General features: G+C 41.4%; 1 protein-coding gene across 5 annotated transcripts in view; it reads right to left on the bottom strand.

Annotated features, from left to right (window-relative positions):
* Nucleotides 1-25,261, bottom strand: part of LRR (capping protein regulator and myosin 1 linker 1 leucine rich repeat protein) — a 213,580-nt gene that overhangs the window by 160,197 nt on the left and 28,122 nt on the right. For 3 of the 5 annotated variants that reach the window (XM_072286631.1, XM_055061901.2, XM_050193593.3), the window contains exons 8-11: nucleotides 23,368-23,443; nucleotides 6,493-6,581; nucleotides 5,098-5,192; nucleotides 976-1,017 (exon numbers count right to left, since the gene is read on the bottom strand). In XM_072286631.1, coding sequence (XP_072142732.1) covers nucleotides 976-1,017; nucleotides 5,098-5,192; nucleotides 6,493-6,581; nucleotides 23,368-23,443 — 302 coding nt within the window. The remainder of the gene's footprint in view (nucleotides 1-975; nucleotides 1,018-5,097; nucleotides 5,193-6,492; nucleotides 6,582-23,367; nucleotides 23,444-25,261) is intronic. The other 2 variants (XM_072286632.1, XM_072286635.1) reach the window with 1 other exon arrangement.

The raw sequence follows: 25,261 nt of genomic DNA, 5'->3' as shown, positions 1-25,261 counted from the left end.
TTGAGATAACTTTCGATGGCCAGTGGTCCCGCATCACAATGTATTGGCATTGCACCTTGTGCCAAAACTGGTTTAGCAAACAATGCACCAGGCACATTTCTGACAGGGCAACAAGTGTGCAAATGCTGTACACAGCTCTGCCATTGAATAAAAACTTTGCAATTTAGGGGTTCTAGAAGCGTTAGCATTGAAGCTGCAATCTGTCATGGTCAAAAAAATTTCCAGAGACAAGGTGCTTAAGACAGCAGCTGTGCTAAACATTACTATTATATATATATATATATATATATATATATATATATATATATATATATATTAAATTATTTTGATATTCCCTTGAAATTCAAACACATCCCAACTGAACTGCAATTGGGACTTCCAGATATAGACCTCATGCCAGGACAGATGACAAGTACAATTACTCACCTTTGCTTTGTACAAATCAGATTGTATGGTATTTTTGCAAAGTCACAGTACAAAAAATGCTATTGTGCACAGCATACAGTCCCTTAAATATTTTATCATATGGGTTCTATCATAACTTTAGTTACAAATCGCCTTTTTAACACAGCATGCTATGATAAAACTTCAGTGAGAAAGTGTTGTCCAAATGCTAGCTTTTCTGTCTAAATCATGCTCTTACATTTGGCAAAAATATTTTCAGGTGCCCTTAAAGTCAAACAGGTATGTTCTAAAGTGCACTTTTACTGGCGCTATGAAAGGTAGGAAAAAAAAAAAAGAATGGAACTTGGAGCTCATGCATTCAACATATGCACGTACAAAATAAGCAAACCATACTGGCACGTGCACCACCTAAACAGGGCTACCACACAGAAAGCTCTAGCTTTAGGATGGTTAACACAAAGCAAAATTACACAGACGGCACGTGCAAGTGTTAAATCTGCCAAGACATTATGCTAACATACAGAATACATCATGGTAAAACATGCATACACAGAAACTGGAATATCAGACCTTGAGTAATTTTGGCAATGATCCCACACAGACTATTCAGCCCTGTACACAAAGGAACAAGTGCATAGAAAACATTTGTGCGACAAATAAAACACTAGTGTTACAGAACATACTATAAACATGATTAACCTGCACTTTACAAGATCACTTTTGAACTGTTCGGTTTATTTAGTTAAAGGGACTATAAACACAAAAATCCAACCCTAGATTAATAGAATACTCACTACCAATGATCACAGACATACCGCACTTGCCTTCTATAATGCTGCTATCAATACGAAAACATGACATCAGATACAGCTGCAAAGCCACCCCCTACTTTTTAACAGTGTTAGTTATGATCCAGCATTGAGAGCTAAAGTGTACTGGTTGAATTTTGTAGTGATGCCTTTTCCCACATTGTATGAATTTGTAGTGATGCCTTTTTCAATATTTTATGAATTCTAAATACATGCATAACCAAAATCAGTAATGACACGCTAGCACCTCCATTAGTTCGACTCCCAAATGTGAAAGAAGCCTTGTAAATAATTGCACTGACAAAAAACTTAATAAAACAATGGTTGAAAAACACAAGAAACACAAAGAGAACAAAGTGCTGCTACGGATAGTTGGGATGGTTTTAATTTCAGCTATTTTCAACAGCAGGCTTCTATTCACAAAAAAGTTTTTTGTTTTTTTTTATCAGTCATACATTCATGTATGATTGTAGACGTTTTACTATGGACTTCTGACATGAGGCAGAGGTCCACAGTAAAACATCTCGGTTGAACATAGACAACATCTCTGAATACCAGTGCCACAATTGCATTGTAGACAAGGCAGTGATGAATTGGTTTGAGAGAGACCCTTATAAAGTGTTGCAAGACCCTTAAGATTAGTGGCACATTGGTCTCAGCTGCTCAGTCTCACAGGCCATGGCAAACTTGACTGTGGTGTAAAATTTGAAAGCTATATGGTGCCACAAATCTGCCCGCTAAATGGCAAATCTGAAACCATGTAAAAAGAAGTAGTGGACCGTGCCACAGGGTGACACACAAGTGTGTCTGCATTCATATAAACTAGAAGAAAGTTGTTTGCAAGCTGGCACCTTTCATGACATCCATAAACAACATGACTGACATTGATCAAAACATCAAATGTGGGCAATGTTTGTCAAAAAACCAGCATTTACTTATCCCTTGATATGTTTAAAAGCTTCAGTTTCCAGACATGTGGCCCAATATGGTTTATCCTGAGCAGGAAGGTAAGTGAACACAGATAGAACCCATCACTGACAGCACCCTTCTTGTATCCAGTAGCAGTCACACAAATCACCTGCGGCATTTTGCAACCCATTCACAGCATGTTCACACCTAAAATTCGCATATAAATTTTTTATGGATCTGTCGTAAATTTTAAAAACCCAAACTGGAATTATTGGGAAATTCGCGATTTCTTTTTTTCTCTTTCAACAAAATGCAAATTACAGTTTAAGAAACCAAGCTTTGTCGTTGCACAGTAGGCATAAAGTGCATGAAGCTGTGTTTACAGTCCCTTTATTACTCAATTCAAAGTGATTCTTCCAAGATTACTAATAAGCACTTTGATAAAGAAGCCATAAACAGGCTTGGACAATGTGCAGATGAGAGGCAAGTGCCTGCTTTAAAATGTACAGAACTCTCCCTGGGTGGGCGAAATAGCATACAGCTTACACTCTCCCAGCGCTCAGCATTTAAACTTGCTCCACTGCATCCTAGCATGTGTGCATCAGGGTTGTGAGTCATGAAGATGCTCCTTTCCATTACTCTTTAGGTCAAGAGCAGTCAACATTACAAACCACAATGACTCCATGCACCAGCTCTTGTGGTGGTCCTCTTGCGATCAATAAAAATTATTGCTGCAGCAGGTATCACAGCAGTGTAGTACACAGGGGTTTTACAATGCTGCCAGGAAGTGTGAGTAGGAAATAAAAAATATCCAAGCATGTTTATGAGCCCTTTATAAAACTCTCAAAACAGTTGTGAATTGACAAAAAATATTACACAGGAGGTATGCACAGTGCATCACCAATCTATGCCTTCTGTCAGCTGAAATGTGCAAGATTTGGCACTCAGTGTCCTGAGCTCAGATGAGTGAGGCATGCTGCTTGAACCAAGCTTGAATAAGCATTGTGCTATGTACCGTGTTTCTGACTGGCACATAGGTGGCAATCATGTTTTAGTAGTAAGAGTGTTTGCCCCTACTACAGGCTAAGACCAATTAGGCCCACTTTAAAATATTTAAGAGACCAACTGTTATTTTAAATGCTTTGAAACACCGAATGCAGTTGTCTGCAAGAAATTACTATTAATGTATTCATTCAAGGCTTTCAACAAAACTCGTGAAATATAAACAAACTGACATTATGCATTAGCATGCGTGGATGTGGTTTCAATGAACGGAGCCTGAGCATTGGCTGAGAAGCAGCAGACAACAGACTGAACTAGCCTTTGTCATCAGTCTATCGCTTCTTAGGTCCAGCTGTGGATGTTTTCCATCTTTTCAACATTATTGCTCATGCAGCTTGACTAGTTAGTAGTGGGTGCAATGCTCTGTCATTCCTCGGAGATAAGCACACAGACTTCTAATTAACACTTAACTAAGATGCAGCAGGCACAGAATGATGCAGCAATGTCATTTTTTCTATATTTTGCAGGAACTGCTTAGCCTTAGACTATATAAGAATATTTAATGGTGTGCACAAGTGGTACGAAATATTTAATTTGCACATTACATAATTTACCCCGCATTAGCAGCTGTAAGCACTCTGTGCATCCATTTCACAGCACACAATACCTACACTGTTTTTATAGGCAAAACAGATACCATGGACTTTCAATCTTGGTAAGAATCTCGTGGAACAAAGTTTGGCAAACATTACAGCATGGTTACGCAGCCTCAAATGGACACAGCGACATCAGGCAATGCCAGTCCTTTCTCCTCAAAAGAAATGCCTAAAGAGGTGTGCAACTTTTCAGGAAACATCAAATGCAACGTCAGCAGCTAATGTTTGCCTCGCAAAGACCCACTGCTGAAGCACTGCTGCATACTGAGCTGAGAATTTTGCACCTACTCTGTACCTACTGAGGGTAGAAATTCTGAATTAGTTCTCCAGTTTCTCCTTTTCTGCTGCCCTGGCCACCTGCCTCCTTGCAACATCCCAAGCACAACAACCCTCTGATGACATCATGCACCACATAACTGTGCAACCTGTGTATAATATATTTAATAACAACCTGTGTATTTGATATTCTTTGTTGCTGATGTGATATTACCCCATCTATTACCCCATCTAAGCACATTCGTGACTGTAATTCCTGCTCTTAATTACTTCTAATTGTACAAGGTACTTTCCAAAAGCAGAAGCTAAATGAGCAGGGGTTCAAATGGATGTGTATGATGTTTCAGCCATATACCTTCACTCTTGTATGCAGCAATCATTACAAGCTGCAAACACACTTTCATGCTATACAGGGCTATGACAACTTTATTATTTTCTTGAGCTCGTTCAAATCACCAGGCTCATTTCTTCTGTCTACTGTACACTATACCTGTGAAAAGTTTCAGTTTGCTACCTCAATTCCTCTGCCTGCTACAATTTGAAATGTTGAGCAAGTTACGAAGGCTGCACAAGGCACAGGCGCTGGCATGATAGGCAGTGAAAAACTTGCATTAGCTGCTGATGCAGTAATATGTCAAATGCATTCCTTGTAGCAGCTGCTGTAGGCACAGATGCTGACATGAGAGACATGGTGTGAACTTTGCATTGGTGGCTGACTCATTAATACATCAGAAATGCATTCCTTGTGGTTGCTGCTGTACTTGCACACACACAAAAAAAAACACTGGTGTGATCAAGTTCAAATTTGCTGCTTGCTCACTCATAAAGCTTGATAGAAGCTACAAGGAACACTCCATGTATGTACAAATCACTGAATGAATATTTAAATTAGGAGAGACTGTTTCCAAAAGGAACGGCTGCACGTTTATTTAGTTGTGAAACTAGAAAAGTGGCTAAATCAGCTACACTGTTGTGCATGAAGAACATACAGCATGCACAACATCCGTTATGCTAATTTACAGACACAAATGCATACATACCCTTGTCTTCGATCAAGTTGTTGGAAAGGTCCAACGAGTTCAATGGCGAGTTAGGGTTGGCAATCAGGGTCATGGAAAGTTTGTGTGCAAATTCCCTAAAACAGTAACCAGCAGAATGCAATAATTGTTAAACAGAATAAATTGCTGGTAGACAACATACTTAGTCAAACCTCATAACAAAATTGATAACAATGAACTAATAGACATAACAAAGTAATCTTAATTCCCTTGGAAATTTGCACAGAAAGACATGCATGTAAAATGTTGTTTTAAAGATGCAAAGGTTTCTCAGAAATGAATATAACAAAAAATACGAGGACACCTAAGCACTTCTGAGTTGTAAATGCGAAAGCATTGGTGTCCAATTGAATGCCGCTGAGCAGTCTTTTGAGTTATGAAATCCTCGCAGGCAAGCAAGCGCGTTGAGACACTTGGTGTGTGTTAATTTGGCCTTACCGAGGCGCAGTTAGAATGCCGGCGAGAGCTTGTGCGGTCAAGGAACATGCAGACAACACAGGCTTCCAAGAGCGAGGGTGGCATGGTGTCACAGCAATGCCCTCTCCCCTCATGCAATATCATGGCAGCAGGTGCTCCCTTTCGCCCAGTCTGCTCCATCAAGGCCCAAGCCAGCAAGTGCGAGCCAGCGCCACGAGCGCGTGAGGCACGCTTGTGACATGGGTCGCAGCCAACAGGAAGTTTCACTGCTACAGACACCCCTGGCTTTTTCGTTCAAGAGGCCATTTGACGCATTCATATAAAAAATTTTAGTTCAAAATGAAGTTTAACTGATCACTTTGTGCTGATTAGGCTGAAATCTGGTGGCGCATGATGCTGCTACCAACTTGTCTGGCGTTGTGGCTGAAAACTACTGTGACCTGCCAGCTATCTGGAGATGCACCAAATTGGCCAAACTGCTAAGCAAGCATCCATTTCCGCACACTACTGTCACTGCCTCACTATTGCACTCTACCACTACTGCCGACTCCCATGCTCTGTGCACATAACATGCTGCTCCTAGGTTGAGTGTTATGCACTATCAAGTGAGAATATGATGCAGTAAGGCTCAATAAGGTGTTGCACGTGCGTAAGCAAGGGGTTCTGCATGTTCTGCTCATATGTTCTGTGATTGCTCGGCTTATCAACTTTTTGCGTATGCATCAGCAGGGTGATAAAAACAACATTTTATATGATGGTATTTGTCAATGGATGCCAGCATTAGCAGTGATAATCACCTACTCCATCCACTACTTCCAGCAGCCTATGTTGGCCATGAGAGCAAAAAATGGTTATAACAAAATAGCTGTTATTAGAAAGTAATTCTGGCTCCCCCTTCAACTTCACTGAAGTGAGGTTTGACTACAGTTCACTAAAAGAAAGAGTCTGATGGAAACATACCATTTAATGCCTGTGTTATCCAGGTACAACTCCTCCAGTGACACAGAACGTTTCATCACCTGGAGTACTTGTTCGAGCGCTTCTGAAGCCTGAAATTCAATCATCACGTGTCAACCAATCAATCTCACTGTACCAATCAATAAAAGCCGCTTTAAGGCTTCTATATTTATACCTAGAAAGTTATCTATTGTGTCCTTTTCCTCACAATAGAGCTGATCTCTATTAAACCATTAAGGCCCCCAAAAAAACTAACAGCCAGATTACATCAACTTTTTGCACTTACAAATAATTTCACACTGTAGCTGCATTGTGAAAGTTTTCTTAACTGTGCTTTATTCTTTCAAATGCTACAGTGACATACTTTATAAAGTGTGCTGGGTCTTTATGGGAGAACAACCAGATGCAGGTACTCGAAAGCATGCTATATTTTGGAACTTCTTGAGACAAAAAGGCTTACAATGCAGAGTCAAACCAAACTTTACACAGGCCCACTTAGCCTTTTGATGGCAAAATTAGCATTTTAATGGTGGCAATTATTGTATTACTTGGGGAAGGCCCACCCATGGGTAAGGCATGCTGTAGTGTAAGGCCTGCACCATAACTTTGGAAAAATTTGGGAGAAATATGTTTCACTAAGTGTCATGTGCGTACCCACATGCTGGTTAATTTCCAAAGGCCACTACTAAATGGCACTCGTTACGATCCTGTCAACAATGGCATCATCAATGATCATTACTGCATCACACTGAATCATGTGGCATCACAGAACACCTACAAGCACAATAGATGCAGCACGCTTCAACCTATTTGACAGTCAGTGCACATCAGCAGTTTTGGCTGCACTAAAGCTCACTTAGCTACATCATGCTTTTGGGCCCATTAAAAGGGCATGACTGCAAAACATGTTCACATAAATATTGAACGTGTGGCATGTGGTTTTCTTTGAGACCTTCATTGAGAGCTTTAAAGGGCCCCTGAAACGGTTCGGACAAATTTTGTAGACGCGTAGGGTACAGCTTAAGTAGGACATTCGCACCACAATTTAAGTGAAGCGTTACGTATTAATGGAGCTACAAGCGATTAGATGTTACCCTCCTTTCTAGCCATGCTTTTCCTCCTCAACTCGTTCGCCTAGCGAGCGGGACTAAGCTCCGCCTTCACTGGTTCGGCGTCACGATGCGACGTCACATCGTCCACTTCCGGTTGTTTTGGAGCCCGCTTCCGCCCGCGCGAGACCTCTCCGCTAGCCGCTTGGCCGTCGACCCCAAGCGGAGCTATCGAAGCAGCGTGCGTTGCGAGCAATCTGTCGTAGTGCCGAACGTGTCTGGTATTCCGGTAACCACAGGCAAGCTGATCATTTCGGCAAATGACTGGAGGCATAAACTCAAGCTGATGAAGGAACTTTAGCGTAGACGTACGTGAGCGGCCCGAACGGTCTGCACGGTCCAGACACTTGTTGGCGCAGCGCTTAACCAGCCAAACACAGCGCTAATATTGCTCTAACCAAGTGTAAAACATTTTAAACATTTATAAAAACAACGTGTTGATGATTACCCTCCTGCGAAAAATACACACCAGCAGCAAAGAAGAATACACTTCGTTGCTGCTACTGTGTATGGTTGAGCTCTGTGCCACCAGGTGGCTGCACCGTGCAGACCATTCACATTTGCCCTTCTGCTCATCTCATGGCTCATCCCGTTACGGCACAGTCAAGCGGCCAGACCCTGTCCCCTTGCGCTTGCGTTTGCCCTAATACCGGACTCGTGAAACGTTATTGCCTTAGTAATCTTCCGGTGTAAAGTGACGGCCACAAACGCGCAAATCCTGGCGCCGACCAGATAGCGGCAGTCCGATGGGCAGCAGCCAGTTCGCTCGTACGCTGCCTTGCAGAGGGACACGATGTCACAGCTTGACATATTGCCAGTTGCTACTTTTGCAGTCCACAAGGCAACAAAGTCGAATCATAGTGCTTGCGAAAAGATGGAGACCGACTCTGACCGCGGAGCTCTCGTCAAAATGGGGTACGTTGTATACAAGCAGACGACCATTGCTGTTTGCCGGAAGTGCTTGTGTGTACTGAAAAATTGTTCTTGTGCATTCTCTTTATGTTACTTTCTTTTTATAAAAACAAATTAACTAACATTCCAACTATTACGAAGACCATTTGTTTAATATAAAGTTGGAAAAGTTATCGATCACGCGCCCTGATCAGCCAATCGGATAGCTCGCCCCACTGACGTCATATGGGTGATTTCGGTCATATGGGTAGGGGCGGCTTAAAATTCCACCGAGCAGTGCGCTGCGATCGGCAGCGATGTGCATTTTTAAAACCTTATAATAAATTACACGCTTTACGCGGAGCACTTAGATGTGTCAATTAATGATCAGAAGGACCTACTCTAACGAATCAGTACGTTTGTAGAAAATCAACAAAAGCGTTTCAGGGTCCCTTTAAGGTAACAATAATCTCAAAAAGTATGGACAGCACGGAGGATGTCTAGCTCTGGGAGGGCACCGATGAGATGAACTCATCAGATGACAAGTGCAGCAGAGGTCATGGAGACAATTGATAAAACGTGCTTATAGCCAGCCGCCAGTAGTTGTGTTATTCTGCATATCTGTCGGGGGGCAGTTTTGAGGCTTTAGTGAGTAGCCATAAGCCTGCCTGATTATAAGGCCTGCACCTTGTAAAAAGCCGGAAAAAAAGTGCGGGCCTTACATGAGTAAGTACGGTATTATCTGTTAGGGAGTTGTCTTACTATTCAAGAGCTTATGACATATGACTACATTAGGTAAAGACAAAGGGCTTTGGTGGTACTTTCCAAGACGCATTAAGTGACAATACTTTATTGAATACAAATGAAGACATATTTTATGATGAATGCAGGCATAACAGGTTTCAGCCCATGGTTCAATGGTGGTTGAAACCAACATAACTGCGTAACTCTTTTGCGACGACAGTTGATTTCTTGCATTAGAATCCTGTAGAATGCCTTGCGTGGTGAAACTTTTGTTAGAATTTCCTGACATGCCTCCCCCCCCCTTCCCTGTTTTCTGATTCAGGGTTACCTTACATTTATTGATTAGCTCACCTCATTTGAAAGGGCAATAAACATCCTCTGTCATTTTCCGTTTCTTCCCACTTTGCAATTTGTAATAAAATTGCGCATAGATGATCTCTGTTTATTACAAATATTCATTAAATATAATATCTTTGATTTATTTAAATTTGAGGTAGAATTGTTCGCTACTTCATTGACTGTGAGGACAAGAGCATTGTCATAATTGGCTGTGGCAAAAAAGGGACCGAGAGGAATAACGAAAGTATTGATACAATCCTTATTCTCTCATTATAATTGCAACGGTCATAGAAATTCTTGTAGCCAGCAAAAAAATATTTCACTGAAATACAGGGAAAAACTATCATATGTGTTTTGTCAACAAGCAAGTCCACATGTAAGTCAAGTGTACTTTGTAAGTACACCTACATTCACTGCAAAGACTCATCAAAACTGTCAGCATGCACAAAGAACCACTCTGCAAGATGATGCGCTGTTAACTTACGAGCTGTGGTATCCAACAAGTCATGTAAACCATTATTATCACAGCTGCTATCATCTACAAGCTCTGTTGATGCAGTGGTGATAAAATTTGTACAGTATTTGTTAGTCAGTGGCTTACAAACTACACTATTGGCACTGATGTTCACTAATTCATGTTGATCTTGCCAAGAACCAGCAGCCAACAACTCAGATGGACTTTTCACATCAAAACACTCACTTGGTGGTGTCACAATATGCTTCCAGAAGCAATTTGCAGCTGTTAAAACCCAAAAAGCTTTCAATGCTTGTTAGCTGCTGTCAGTGTTTGTGCAACAGCAGGCAGCACTTGCCATTTAACTGCCAGTGACCAAGCGCAACTTGAATTATGTGATTATTTACATATTACTAAATTACTTCAAAAATTGCATGCTTTCTCACTCTACACAAATGCATGGGTGCCTTTGGGAAGTTTTGAACACAGTGAAATTAAATGAATTGAAAAATTACCAGCAGTCAACTGCTTGCTACATTTGTTATAAAGTACGCCTTTTGTGTAAATCATACCAATGTAGCATTCCCCTTCTTTTATACAAAAGTATGAGGTGACTGATTAATTCAAGAAACTAACATAGTAATGAACCTCTTACTATTGTCCATATGTCTTGTTACAATAAGCAAAGCGACATGAAGATTTGCCCTTGAATACAGTTGACTCCTGTTAATAGGACAGCAGTTAATTTCACTTTTTTTTTTATTTGGCAGCAATTTGGTTACAGTTTTCATTCTAAAGTCCCCAAAGTTGTCAATGCATGGACAAGATGACTAATTCAGAACTTGAAATGTCAAATTTACATAATTAAAATCAGAGAAGCTAGCCAGATTTAAACCACTTGTGATATCACCATGACCATCGAATATGATCAAATTAGCCTGAAAACACTATCTGGCCCTCATCCATCAAAAAACATTTCAGTAAGTCACAACAGTATAGATGTGGAAGGGCTGGTCAAGTTGTGCCTCCAAAATTGGTCTGGTTCAAGGCAACATCAACATAAATTTGTAAACACTGACATTCACTGCAAAAGTGGGCAAGATACTGACCAAGGATGACATCAATTCTGCCTGTGTCATGCCACACTACCTACCATCATTGTTGTCTTGAGGTTCTTCAGGGAAAGCACTAGCAATATAACCAGCAATGAAGAGCAAGTAACCTATTATAGTGGCTGAAGCACCAACAGTTTTTTTTTTTTCCTAGCAGCTTCTTTCTCTGTGAATGCGGTACAATGACAACCAAGTTTAAAGCACAGCTTGATCTTGCGACATCAAATATATAACACTTGCTTGTGATCACAAGCAGGTACCACCCTACGATATGTTTAGTAAACCATGTATTTGAATGAAGTTTTGAATGCATCTAACTTCAAATATTTCAAAGCAATGGAAAAGCAACCTTACATTCAAACGTGATGGTAAAGAAACATTAAATGCCTGAGCAATTTTCCACCGCCATTTCATTCAGCATTAGCACAACAGATAGCATATGAGAGGATGTATGTTCATATTGACATGCTCTACCTAATAGCACAGCAATGTATTTCAGTGTAAGAGCTAAATATGCTAAGCATGTGATGTAATAAACTGAAACCACAGGCCTCTGCATTATTATGGCAGCCACTACAGGACTGGTAGGCATACCATAGGCTTCCTTGACTGTGCCTTACTGGGACCAGACCTAGGCTTGCAATTACTTTCAATGTCATTGTATCCCGTTTCAATCAATGGTCAAGCTGTATGCTATGTTAAGACGCATCGCTTTCTGGGTGTAATCATTGACCGCAACCTCTCGTGGAGCCTTCAGTGCGTATATCTGAAGAAGTTAGCTGCCATTGCACAGGTCTTCAAATTTCTCTGCAGGAAAAACTGGGGTACACCAGTCCATTCTGTGATGCAGCTGTACAGGGTACCGTTTCTCGGACTCCTACGTTACAGTCTACCAGTGTTGTCAAGTGCATGCAAGACGAACTTTCGTGCTTTGTAGAGCATACAAGGTCAAGCCGTATGCACGTGTTTAGGGCTGCCTCGGTGCACCTCAACAGCAGCAACCCATCGCGGGAGACCATATGATCCAGACGCATGTAGCTGTCGACTCTCTCAGAGCACACATTCGCCATCTGTCAAGGATCCCCGACTATCATTTAGCCTCCCTACCAGCCGAGAGACCTCAAGCGACCTTTTCAAGAGTGATTAATGCTCATCAAGAGTGCATAACGTCATCTTTTACACCAGCGGTGAAGCTTTCATCTCCACTGTGGTGCCTGCGACAGCCTCAAGTGAATTTTACTATTCCTGGAATTACAAAGAAGTCCAATCATCCATTGCCGGCTCTGAAGCAACTTACGCTCATATTACTGCACCAGACGTATCATGACCGCATACATATATATACCGACGGTTCGACCTCACCTACCAGCTCAACTGCCGCATTCGTTGTTCCAGCTAAGCAGGTTACAGTTAGATTCAAATTGTCACACACGACTGCATCTACGTCGGCAGAACTTGCAGCTCTCCATGCCGCTATGACGTATGTCACCGAAGAGCCAACAGAGGCAGCTCTTCTAAGGCAGCTCTTCACAGTATCAAGTCGGCATGACATCACAGAACTTACGAGCAGATGATATCTGACATCAGGGAAGTGCACCACCATACTCTCAAAAAAGGGCACAACATTCTCTTTCAATTGATTCCTGCTCACTGTGGCATCGTCGGCAACATCCTTGCTGACAAGGCTGCCCGGTCTGCCCAAGAAGATACCCAGACGCGTCCAACACCTTTGGCGAGGTTGGACGCTGCCAGGGAAATTCGCCTACTTACACACAAACAGTCACAAGATCTCTGGAGTTCAAGTGCCTTCAATTGCTGAATACATAAACTGGACCCCACGCTACGGCTACAACAGCCACCTAGCCTTTCCCGCGGCGAAACAACCTTTCTGTGCCGCTTGTGGCTGGGAGTGGCGTTCACGAACGCCTGCTCCTATCGTTACGGAATGGCCGAGAGGCTGGTGTGCGACTCCTGTGGGTGCGAGGAAACCATCGAGCACCTATTGTGTACCTGCCCTCACTACTATGTAGAACGCCTCTATCTGCAAGCGACTTTGCACCGACTGAACTCAAGACCGTTCACCGAGTCAAACATACTTGGACCATGGCCACATCCGTCACTGGCACGAAAAGCGATTCCTGCACTAGTGCAATACTTGAAGTGCACCTGCTTAAGAGACCTTTTATAGTGTCCCTCTGTATAGCGTCCCTCCCACAGGCATTCAGTGATTACTCTCTCCCTTTTTTCCTCTTTCTATTCCCCTTTCCCCCACCCCAGTGTAGGGTAGCAAACCGGGTGCTCTTCTGGTTGACCTCCCTGCCTTTCCTGTCCTTGCTTTCTCTCTCTCACAAGGCTGTGAGCTACAGCTTTTCACAATTTTCAACTGTGATTTGGGAGGAAGCTTTTTTTTAACCCCGGGCCTAACTCCCAATTTCCCTATTCAAATACACTCTACTTCCATTAATTCGACCTTCATGAGACCGACGAATTATTCAGAAGGTCAAATTAAACAAGATGAAGAAAAAACTCCAAAACACACCTCTGATTAATTTAGCAGTATTTGCCCTATTCTAATATGCACCCCAATGATATGTACAGCCTCTTTCTATGTGTCCAAAGTGGAAAACTGATGCAGAAATTACATTAAAGCTCTTAAATAAAGTAGACATCTAACACATACACGATTTTTCAACAAGAAAAATGGGGAAGGGTGTAGTATGTGTTGCACAATGACAGCCAATTTACGAAAGCCAGCTTCACCGCACGGTTTCTGAAGGCATACATATGTGTTATGCAAAAAAGTATATGAACGCCGCAAAGGCGGTTTTGGTTTCGTGTCCGACTGCACCGCACAGACAATTTTCAGCCAAAATTTCTAGAATGAATAAGAAAGGCACTTGTTAGAATCAGGTAAATACCATAATCAGACACTGTGAGCTACGGTTTTGCTTGAAAATTCTCCTAGGGCTGGACCAAAATAGGCGTTTTTGATGGGAGACCTACATGTGTTCAACGCATTCACTGTCCCCTAAGCTCCGTAGAGACAGGCACTGCCACTAAAGGGGTCGCTTATTGGGGTCACCATAGGGGTCAGGTGCATGCGTGCTGACTGGTCAAGTTTCAATTACCCGTTGAAGGGCCCTTTAGGATGGAAATAATGAAAGTGTGGGCCCATAGAAATGCAAGGCATCGGCCGAGATCTTCGGTCAAAATAAAATTAACCAGAGTTGAAATAACGGAAAGCAACTGTACATGTAAAATGCAGAAATGCTTTTCAGACAAATTTTAGTGAATACCTGCTCATTGTGGTATTCTGGCCAAAGAAAAAGCAGATGAAGCGGCACACAAAGGTCTTCAACACCAAAACTATAAGCGGATTTATTTCAGTAGATCTGATGCTTCCCAACTAGCTAAACGATTTGCTTCTGAAGAAAAGGACCGGCTGTGGAGCTTGCTGATCCAGCATTACCCTTTCCTTTACTCAATCGACCCAAGTCTCCTATCACCCCTCCCATTCAACATTCCTTGCCATTTGGAAACTCTGTATCATCGTCTTCGCCTGAACACCGATCGCTTATGGAAACGGCTCACGGTATTGCTTCAGTCAAGTGACAAGCCCACATTGCAACAACTATGGCTCATTTGAAACTGTGGAGCATATCCTGTTTGAGTGTCGAGCATATGCCGACGAGTGTGCGTTCTATGAACATTGAATGTATTCGCCTACACACAGACCTTTGTCATTTGACTGTGTCTTAGGCCCTTTAGCCCGCCTCACACTGCAGAGGCGTGTGATGAACTTTTTATTCACATACTTAGAAAACATTGGTCAATTCGACAAACTTTAGTTCTCTGTCACCCTCATGTACCTTTCATGCAGTGAATTCTGTCACCTCATTGTGGGACGGTGCATACACTGAAGGACTTTACCATAGCTCGCTGTTGCACATGAGTCAGAAAACTCAGTGCCCATTTTAGTAACTTATTCCTTTTTTTTTTTTTGCGCCTCTCTACCCTCTTTCTCTCGCCAATTCCCTTCCCCATGCAGAGTAGCATGTCATCAATGTCTGTACACCGGCTAAAATCTCTGCCTTTCAATAAAGGGTTCTCTCTCTCTCTCTCTCTTCAGACAACTGTTGGACCAATCTGAATGAAATTTATTGCATTTGAAAGAGAAAATTAAATTCTAGCAACTGAAGGAAACAGAATATTGATTTATGACTAAATTTTTCACTGAATCATAGAAAATTGACAAGTTTTAAAAATTTTCAAGCAGGAACTCTGCAACAAAAACATATGTCACCGTTCTGTAAAATGCATCTGTTAGAGCACCAAAGTAGACAATCTCGTTATATGAAGCTACAGGCCATGTGAAATTACTACAATGTTTAGAAAGGTTTTGCAGAAGTAATACTCCTAAGTTAGTGGTATATTTCAGAAGGTGTATAATCCACCAATTTTGTTTGCTTTACATGTATTATTAGGTGTAATTTACAGAATTGTGATATAGTTCTTCACTGCTGAGCTACAGAGTTGTAAACTCAATAGTCAAGTTGTTTAAGTTTTATCATTTAATATTTTTTTATTAAAAAAATTGTGGCATAAATTGAAAATATACTTCCTACAAGTACTAGAGTACCTTTTCCTTAAAATGCGACAAATTTTATCAAAATCAGTGCAGTGGTTGCCAAGAAAAATTATTTTTCCATGCCCATGTACTTGGATAGGGACTCCCATGCTAGAGCTTCCTCTTGACTCATTTTCTTACTGGGCCCAAAGAAACTTTTTCCTTTGGGCCCAGACAGCTTTTCAACCCGTTGATAAACATTGCTGCTGGAATTCTTCCATGAGCAGCATCATGCACAGTATGAAATGTGAAGACGATTCAAATTTGACAATTTTCAGCACCATTGGGGAGTTTGGAAAAACTTCGCAATGAGGTATCGTCGAAGCTGGTCTTCAGTGCTCTCAATCAAACAATAAAAAATCCTTGCTTTGGTCGAATCGGCAACATAACTTTTAAATGGCAGCTGCAGTAAAAACACAGAAGCTTCTGCTGAGTTGTCAAATTTTCTGAGCCTACATCTACGCAGTTTTGACAATGTCCCAAACATCGGTATATGCTCAGGAGCATGTGCTGTTTTGATTATTTTGTCTGACTGATATGAAGTGCAACTTTATTTTTTCTTGTCATGGGTTGCTTTTATCTATCAGTGTTTCAACATTGATTGACTAATGGATTTTAATGGCGCAAGGGTCAGTTCTGGCCAAAGAGCACCAAACGCAAGAGGTATTAATCGTAACAAAGAATGAAACATGCCTGTAAAGGGGCCTAAAATAAGTCTAAGTTGCTTAAAGTATAAATATACTAAAATAATGGCAATGATTAGTGACGTGTGCTATGATCATAAAATCTTTGCAACAACATATGATTAAATTAAAAAAATTAAATTATGGGGTTTAACATGCCAAAACCACTTTCTGATTATGAGGCACGCCGTAGTGGAGGACTCCAGAAATTTCGACCACCTGGGGATCTTTAACGTGCACCTAAATCTAAGTACATGGGTGTTTTCGCATTTCGCCCCCATCGAAATGCGGCCGCCATGGCCGGGATTTGATCCCGCGACCTCGTGCTCAGCAGCCCAACACCATAGGCAACCACGGTGGGTTGCAACAATGTACGATTAAGCGAGTCGTATGGGATACAGTAGCACTAGCACCTCAACAGAGCTCTTGGACGCAATGGCCTAGAAGCATGTACGTGCTGTACAGATATTCCTGTATTGCAGCTACAACCTCCAAGAGGGAAGCAGTGCTACAAATAACCTAGCCAACTGATTTTTAAGGTGTCGGTTGCTGTAAAAAAGTTTAAGACAGTGTTAAAATTGAAAAGTGGTTCAGTGCCTCGAAAAAATGCTGAATGGAGAGGCATGTGCTCACGATACAGGGATGGGAAGTACTTTTTCCTCTCTGCTTCTATTTCAGGGCACCGAAGAAGAATGTGGATAACTAAGTCTGTCGCCGCATCTATTACATGTTGAAGGATACCTTACAGTCAGTAGGTGAGAGTGAGTGCTGTAGGTATGGCCTATTCTTATTCTGCAAAGAAGCACTTCTATGTGTCTGTGTCCTTTCGGTTATCCAGTTCTCCAATTTTGGCTTTATAATGTGCAGCTTAGTGGATATTTCAGTATCCCACTGGCTTTGCCAGTACTTCAACTGATGCTGTATGGAGGGTTTGAGGTCTGTGGCTGCTATGGGTATATTTACTATATCTGTATCACTGAAGGCTACTGATGTAGCAGTTCCGTCAACAGCTACATTGCCTTTTACGCCTCTGTGGCCTGGCACCCACCAATGAACAATGACTTGGTTGCACACATAAGCTGCGCATAGCAACGAGTACAGTTAATTAAAAACAGGGTTCTTATGTTTTTGGAAGCTCATTGGGGCTCCAACAACGCTCAATGAGTCCATGAACACAATAGTGTTAGTGATATTTGCCTGCTTTATATGTTTGACAGCCGTGAGTATCACGTATGCCTCCGCAGTGAATATACTGGTGTGGATTTAATACACCCGATGTTGAGAACTGTACTCCCACGGCTGCATAGGCCACACCAAAGGGAGACTTGGAAGCATCTATGTAAAATTCTTCACAGCAGTACTTTGCTTGAAGTTCGAGGAAGTGAGAACTTGTATGCGTTTCAGGTGCACGTTTTGATACTTCTATGAAAGAGATCACATTCTGTGGTTTGCCATTCCCAGGGTGGTGGAAAGGAAGTAGGAGCGATTAGGACACTTTCTCTAAGTGAGACACCCTTTTCCTGTCCCATTGCTTCCAAACGCAGGGACAAAAGAGTCCTCAAAGCTGGACAGTTGCGATAAAGCCTGGCATTGGGTGACATGGATGTTCAACATTTGATTCTACCTTCAGGAAGTAAGAGAAACTGAAATATGTCCTTCGGAGATGTAGGGACCATTCATTGGATTCTACATACAGGCTTTCTACAGGACTAGTCTTGAAGGTACCTGTAGCCAGGCGGATACCCAGACAGTGAACAGGATCCAGAATATTTAATGCACTGGGTGCAGCAGAGTGATAAACAATTGCATCGTAGTCAAGACGTGATCGTATCAGACAAGCTTAGGAGGCATTGCTTATCACTTCCTCAAACTTCAGTAAATTCAACGAATTCAATGAATTCAACAATTCGCAGGTTGTAAACTTCGAAGGTTGTGGGTTTGGTTCCCACCTGCGGCAAGTTTATTTATTTATTTATTTACATATACTGCCATCTTGCATAGGAAGATATTGCAGGAGTGAGTGCATACATATGTCAATCAATTGAAGAATACATTTGAGTGGCAAAAAGAGAACAAAGAATAGAAAAAACAATATCAGGAATAGCTAGTTGAAACACGATTAGGTAATAGGTTGGCAAATACATCACTTGGTAACTCGCGCAAGGACCCCTCAAGGCCATTCCAAATCACAATTGTATGCGGAAAAAAGGAAAACCTAAAACAATCAATCGTTGCATTCAAAGGAACAATGTTAAGATGATGACTTCTTCTGGTTGGCCGAAAAGAAGGGTTAGTGAAAACAATAGGTGCATTGACATAAGTTTTCCCATGAGCAATTTTATGTAGCAGAACAACACGGTCACAAGTACGTCTATGGGCCAGTGGCTTTAGTAGTAGCTTACTCGCATGTGATGTCGGTGAGAAATGGCGGTCATAACGATTATATATAAACCTTATGGCCTTTTTCTGAATAAACTCAAGCATGTCTATGTCTTTGGAATGACGTGGCGACCACACTACCGACGCGTATTCAAGTAGAGGCCTTATTAGTGATCTGTATGCCGTTAATTTACATTCTTTAGTTGCATCTCGTAAGTTTCTTTTAAGAAAACCCAGTTTTCTCAACGCCTTGTTGGTTATACAGTTAATGTGAGCATGCCATTTTAGATCAGGGGAGAAAGTAACACCAAGGTATTTGAACGTGTGGACGCTTGCAAGCTTGTGCGCTTCATTAAAATATGTAAATTGTAATGGTTGTTCTTTACTCGAAAAAGTCATTGATACGGTTTTCTTAAAATTAAGTGACATTTGCCATGTTCTGCTCCATTCGCAAAAACGGGTGAAGACTTCATTCAGCTCCAACTGATCATGATTACTACTTATAGTAGAATAAAGGACGCAGTTATCAGCATATAGTCTTATTTTGACAGAAGTGCCCGCGGTTACTTCAACGACATCATTTACATAGACTACAAACAGCAAAGGACCCAAGACAGACCCCTGTGGTACACCGGATGTAACATTGACACGAGATGAGTGAACATGGTTAAATGCAACAAACTGGGTTCTTGTACTTAGGTAGTTCTGTATCCAACCTAGTAATTTATAATCATGAATTATTGCCCTGAGTTTAATGAGAAGCTTTTAATGGCACACTGTGTCAAAAGCTTTACTGTAATCAATAAAAATGGCATCAAGTTGTCCTCTAAGGTTAAGTGTGGATGCAATATCATGGGAGAATTCTAGAAGTTGTGTTAGCGTGGAGAATCCGGAACGGAAGCCATGTTGAGCATGCGAAAGAACATTATGTTCAGACAAGTACTCAATGATATATTTATGAATAATGTGTTCCAATAGTTTACAAGATGTTGATATTAAATAAATAGGTCTGTAGTTAGATATTTCCTGCTTATTACCGTCTTTGTGAATGGGAACAACCTTAGCACATTTCCAGAGTATTGGAACAGTGGATGATTCTACAGATTTCGAAAAAATTAGGGATAAGTACCGAGAGCTCCATTCAGAATATCGCTGTAAAAACATATCTGGCATATTATCTGGCCCAGTACTTTTCATAGTATCGATCTTGAGTGTAAGATTATGTACACCAGCTGAAGTGATTACCATACTAGGAAAAGGTGACGACGAAAAAGTAGTGCAAAACGTGGGGGTGCGTCCATCATCACAGGTGAACACTGATTTAAAGTAATTATTAAAGGCTTCAGTAATGCTAAGATTATCTGAGCACCGTTGATTAGCAATTATGAATGAAGGAGAGCTCTGACTTGGTGGACTGATGGTTTGCCAGAACTTTGATGGTTTGTTTTTAATGAAGTATGACAAGGTGCTATTAAAATAGAAACTTTTCGCATTTGACATAGCAGATTTTAAGTTGTTTTTAAGTGTGGTCAATACTGAAGCTTTCATTGGATTGTTTGCATAGGGTTGTTTGCGCAGACGCCTGATGCGACAAATTAGGTGTACAATTTGCCGTGTGTACCAAGGGTGCTTGGGATTGCACTTTATACACTTGGTTGGAATGTAATCAGTTATGCATTGATTGACAATTGAGCAAAAACGGTTCACTAACACGTTAACAAAGCAATGGTTCACGCAACTCGAAAACTCATCAAAAGAGCATGCGAGTAACTCAGTTATGGAGTTGTCATCAGCACATTCAAAGTTCAATACTGTCTGATGTGAAGGGCGCTTAGGCATAGTTGCTAAATTCAAATAACCAATGAACCCTTTATGGTCCGACAGGCCTTCAACGATAGTACAATCGTAACATTTTGTCTAAGTTGCTCATTTATGAAAACAAGATCTAAAATTGAGCTTTCTCGGGTTGCAGAATTCACAATTTGCGTCAGATCGAAAGAAACAGACATGTTAATCAAGTAATCGCAAATGGCTTTGTGACGGCCACTAGCAGATAGCGTTGGCCAATCTATGCCAGGGGCGTTGAAATCACCAGCAAGTAACATTTTACAACAGTTAAGTTTATGTTTGGTTATATAATCGGTAAGATCGGAAAAGACACTGAGATCGGTGTCAGGGGGTCGATAAACAGCTCCTACAGCCAAAGTGAATCCACAAAGCCTTATTTTGCACCATATTGATTTGCAGTTAGGAACGTCAGGCAATGCTGTAAACTCAATGTCTTGGTTTACAAAGAGTGCCACACCGCCACCGCGCCGGTCACTTCTATCTTTCCTGAGGACGCTGTAACCTGGTGGTAAAATTTCAGAATCTAAGATGTGTTCACCAAGCCACGTTTCAGTCACGCAAATCACAGAAGGATGATAAAATGCAACAAGGTGATGAAAGCCTTGAATTTTGTTAAGAAGACTGCGGGCATTAACGTTTACCAGCGAGAAATTAGCATCAGAATGCAGTCAAGTTTCATGTACTGCAGAGGTTTGCTTTTTGGTTTTAATCATTGAATCACCTGATTCATTCAGCACATAGCGTACATTGTCTATCAGCAAGGAATCATATTGCAGACGAACCGTAGATGCATTTTTCCTTTGATTTACAGAAAGTCTCCAAAGAGCTTTGCGTATCTTTCGAACCCGTTCAGAGAAGTCCTCATTTATATATATATATCTGTACCTTTAACCTTTCGGGCATTCTTTATTATTGCAATCTTTGACCTGTAGTCCAAAAATTTGAAGATAGCAGGTCGTGGTTTATCACCTCTACGCACCCCAAGCCTGTGCCAACGTTCAATGTCTGCACACTGAACACCAAGTTTATCAGATATCAAGTTTGTGAACGCATCAAGTATTTGCCCGGAGGGTTCAGAATGGGGTTCAGGTAATCCATAGACAACAAGGTTATTTCTGCGGGACCTGTTTTCAAGATCGTCAGACCGACTTTCCAGCTTCAATACCACGTTTGTAAGATGAGCGACAGTTTTTTCAAGTTCCTGAACTCGCGGAATCACTTCCGTGATTGGCAGTACTGACATCTCAAGCCTATTTAGCCATTGTTCAATGGAAGCAAACTTGGCTGTCCAAGAAGATATTTCGGAACGAATTTTTCCCTGCCCTGCGAGCAATTGCAATAGCGTTTCTGGTAACTTATCGGGACCAGGATTGGTCTCGACGTCACCAGATAAAAAAAAAAATTAAATTATGGGGTTTTACGTGCCAAAACCACTTTCTGATTATGAGGCACGCCGTAGTGGAGGACTCCGGAAATTTCGACCACCTGGGGTTCTTTAACGTGCACCTAAATCTAAGTACACGGGTGTTTTCGCATTTCGCCCCCATCGAAATGCGGCCGCCGTGGCCGGGATTCGATCCCGCGACCTCGTGCTCAGCAGCCCAACACCATAGCCACTGAGCAACCACGGCGGGTCCCAGATAACATCAACAACATTCTACAGACAGAAAAAACAGAAAACGCTCTCATCAGTGGGCCAGGCAGCAGCACTACACATCGATCATCGCTTCTATAACAAGGAAAATTGTACTTCGGGCATACCTGAAAGACAGTGCAGACAAGTTTGAACCATGTGCTCATCGTGTCGCTGCAAGACCCACTGAAGAGCATAGCGTCTGTCCTCGGCTTTATAGCGCAGTGTAAACGACCAGGTGACGCTGTGGTAGTACTCCATGCGCAGAAGGGCTCGCCAAAGTTGTTTTTTCATCCACTTTAATTTCCATTAGTTTATCGTTTCTTTATTTCATTTATTAAGCACAAGTAATTTCCCCTATCTTGTCCTTGGTGCCAGTGTTTGTTGGCTTCTTATGATATGACTAATGAAGATCGGGCCCTCGGTTAACCCCCTTTCTTCTCGTTGACCAGAAAATAGGGTATTACTGTCATTCATGCTTCTTGAGGCGCTTGTGTAATATTTCACATAAATATTATCGAGAACTTTCTGAGCAATTATTTCTGCTTTACTTCCACTTAAAACACCAATAATCAGGATACAATATTATGTATCATGGTATATGCTGCGACTAGTGGATCTTGAAATAACATGTTAAAATATAAATGCACAAGAAATGAGGACATTTCTAGCGGTAAGGAAAGAGCTAGAGAAAGTTTAGTTCTACATCACAAAAACTATGCTCAAACAGAACAGCAATACAAAAGTTGTTGTAGAGGGTTCTCCCTGCATCAAGTCTTCATTTTTGGAAGGATGTGAGAATTCTTTGATGCAGTGAAAACCTTGTCACAACAGAACCCCACTACAAGATGGTTTGACTTAACATATTCCCTGAGCTGTTTGTACAATATAAATTAAATGAAGCCACTTGTTAACGAAGTCATACTAATCCAAAGCAGCATGGAGGTTCGTGCTTGATTCTAGAAAAAATGAGCTCGCAATATTTCTGATAGCAACAACAAAGACTGGTTTCACATAATTTCAAGAGCAAAAATGCTGTAGGTTAAAAACTCTACTCACAAGTTTTACATTGCTTGCTCTGAACTTTGTGAACCAGGCATTGTAACAAAGTGCAGATATGATTGGCACCAGGTCTCTGAAAAATAAGGAATTTCTCTTCAGTGAATGAAGACAAGCACAAACATGCAGAATCATTCTATATTTTGTTTTACAGTTGAAGAAAGAAAATTTCCAGAGCAACAAATAATGTTGAATCTTGATAATTCAAACTTGAAAGGACCCAAAATTTTTGTTTACATTTCAACGAAGCTCAAATTAAAGGAAACCATTGAAACTTATCGAATGGAGGACTTAAGTGCAGCGCTATGCTAGGTGTGACGTGTATACACAACTTCTGAAAGTGTAGGTGCACGGCAGCGCGGAACATGCTGCCATGAAGCCACACTTGTAGGCAAAATATTTGCTGCTGTGAAGCTGCACCTCAAGACAAAATTCGGATATAACCCACATCCGAACATTACTGTTAATTTTAGTTAAACTTTTGGTTGAGGTTGTAAGTGCCAAAATACGGTACTTGGAATGGGAGACTGGAACAGCAACTGCCACACTGCAAGGTCGGTAGTGCCGCCGTGCGAGTTAAGGCGTTGCTGAGAGCACAATCAGTGACGCGGTATATCCGAATGAACCATCGCAAATGCTTATGCGTTCTAATTACCAGCGTTTCTGCACCTTAATTACACATAATTGTGAAAGGACCCCACTGAGTTTTAATAAACCGGAAGTTCCAATTAATTGGGGTACAATTAACAAGATTGCACTATATTTAGGTTTCCCAATTAAATGCTTCAAATAAGTGTTTTGCCTGCACCTGAAGCAATTACAGCTATTGTTAGTGTAATATTATGAGCATTAGCATGCACCGTTTCACATATAAGTTGCACGAAACATTCAAAGCAGAGCATGAACAATCTATCTGAATTTAAGAATTGTCTGTATGTCTGAGGAACCATGGCATTTGCCCATTCATATGTAGTGTCCTGCATACTCCTGGGTTTCAGCTTGTAATTAAGTGCAGTTTCCAAGACACCTGTGTTCATGCTGCTACTGGTTTTGCTGCTTACATGTTGCTACTGGTTTACAGCTGCCTCAACCACCACAGCATGCGCAAAAATCCGTGGCTTGCAAACCAGAGCTCTTGGAGCCCAAAATTCATCAATGTTGTGGGGGCGAAGTTGGTTAGAGTGTAAATACTAAGAGGAAAATATGCCACATTTGAAGCTGGTCCATAGTGCTTTTCGTTCTTCAAACTTTGATAAATATTTTATTTCATTGTCACTATGACATGAATGAATTTTAGCGTTTCATGGCCAAAACTATGATTTGATTATGAGGCACACTATAGTGAGAGACTCCGTACTAATTTCGACTACCAGGCGATCTTTAACGTACCCCCATGCAACATGACGTACATGACATACAACATGACGTGCATTTAACGTGCCCCCATGACACCTGCATTTTTGCATTTCACCCTCGTCAAAATGCAACCGCCGTGGCCAGGTTTTCCTCTCGCAACCTCGTGCTTGGCAGTGCAACGCTATAGCCGCTAAGCTAAGGTGGGTACCATGATATGATGATCATAATTATTTTGAAGCTACTATGGAGACACTGCAAATGCTGCTGAAATGTCTGCATAAAGCTAGTACTTTCCTCAGCAGTGGAAAGCCACAACAAAGCAAACCTGCACTAACAAATGCAGTGAATTGCAATCTTTCTTTATACATGATGCTTAACTAAAAGTAAAGCAGCACTGAAATGCAGTCCAAAACAAAAAGATCCACATACAGTCGAATCTTAATGACACAAATCTCTCGGAACAGCGCAAAAATTCATGTCACCCGAAATTCGTTTCACCCAAAAAACGTTTTAAAATATCGGGGGGGGGGGGGCACGC

This window comes from Dermacentor andersoni, chromosome 1 (assembly GCF_023375885.2).
Source record: "Dermacentor andersoni chromosome 1, qqDerAnde1_hic_scaffold, whole genome shotgun sequence".
In the NCBI taxonomy this organism is placed as follows: domain Eukaryota; kingdom Metazoa; phylum Arthropoda; class Arachnida; order Ixodida; family Ixodidae; genus Dermacentor; species Dermacentor andersoni.
Note: the sequence above shows the minus strand (reverse complement) of the source record. Positions and strands in the feature narration are given on the sequence as shown.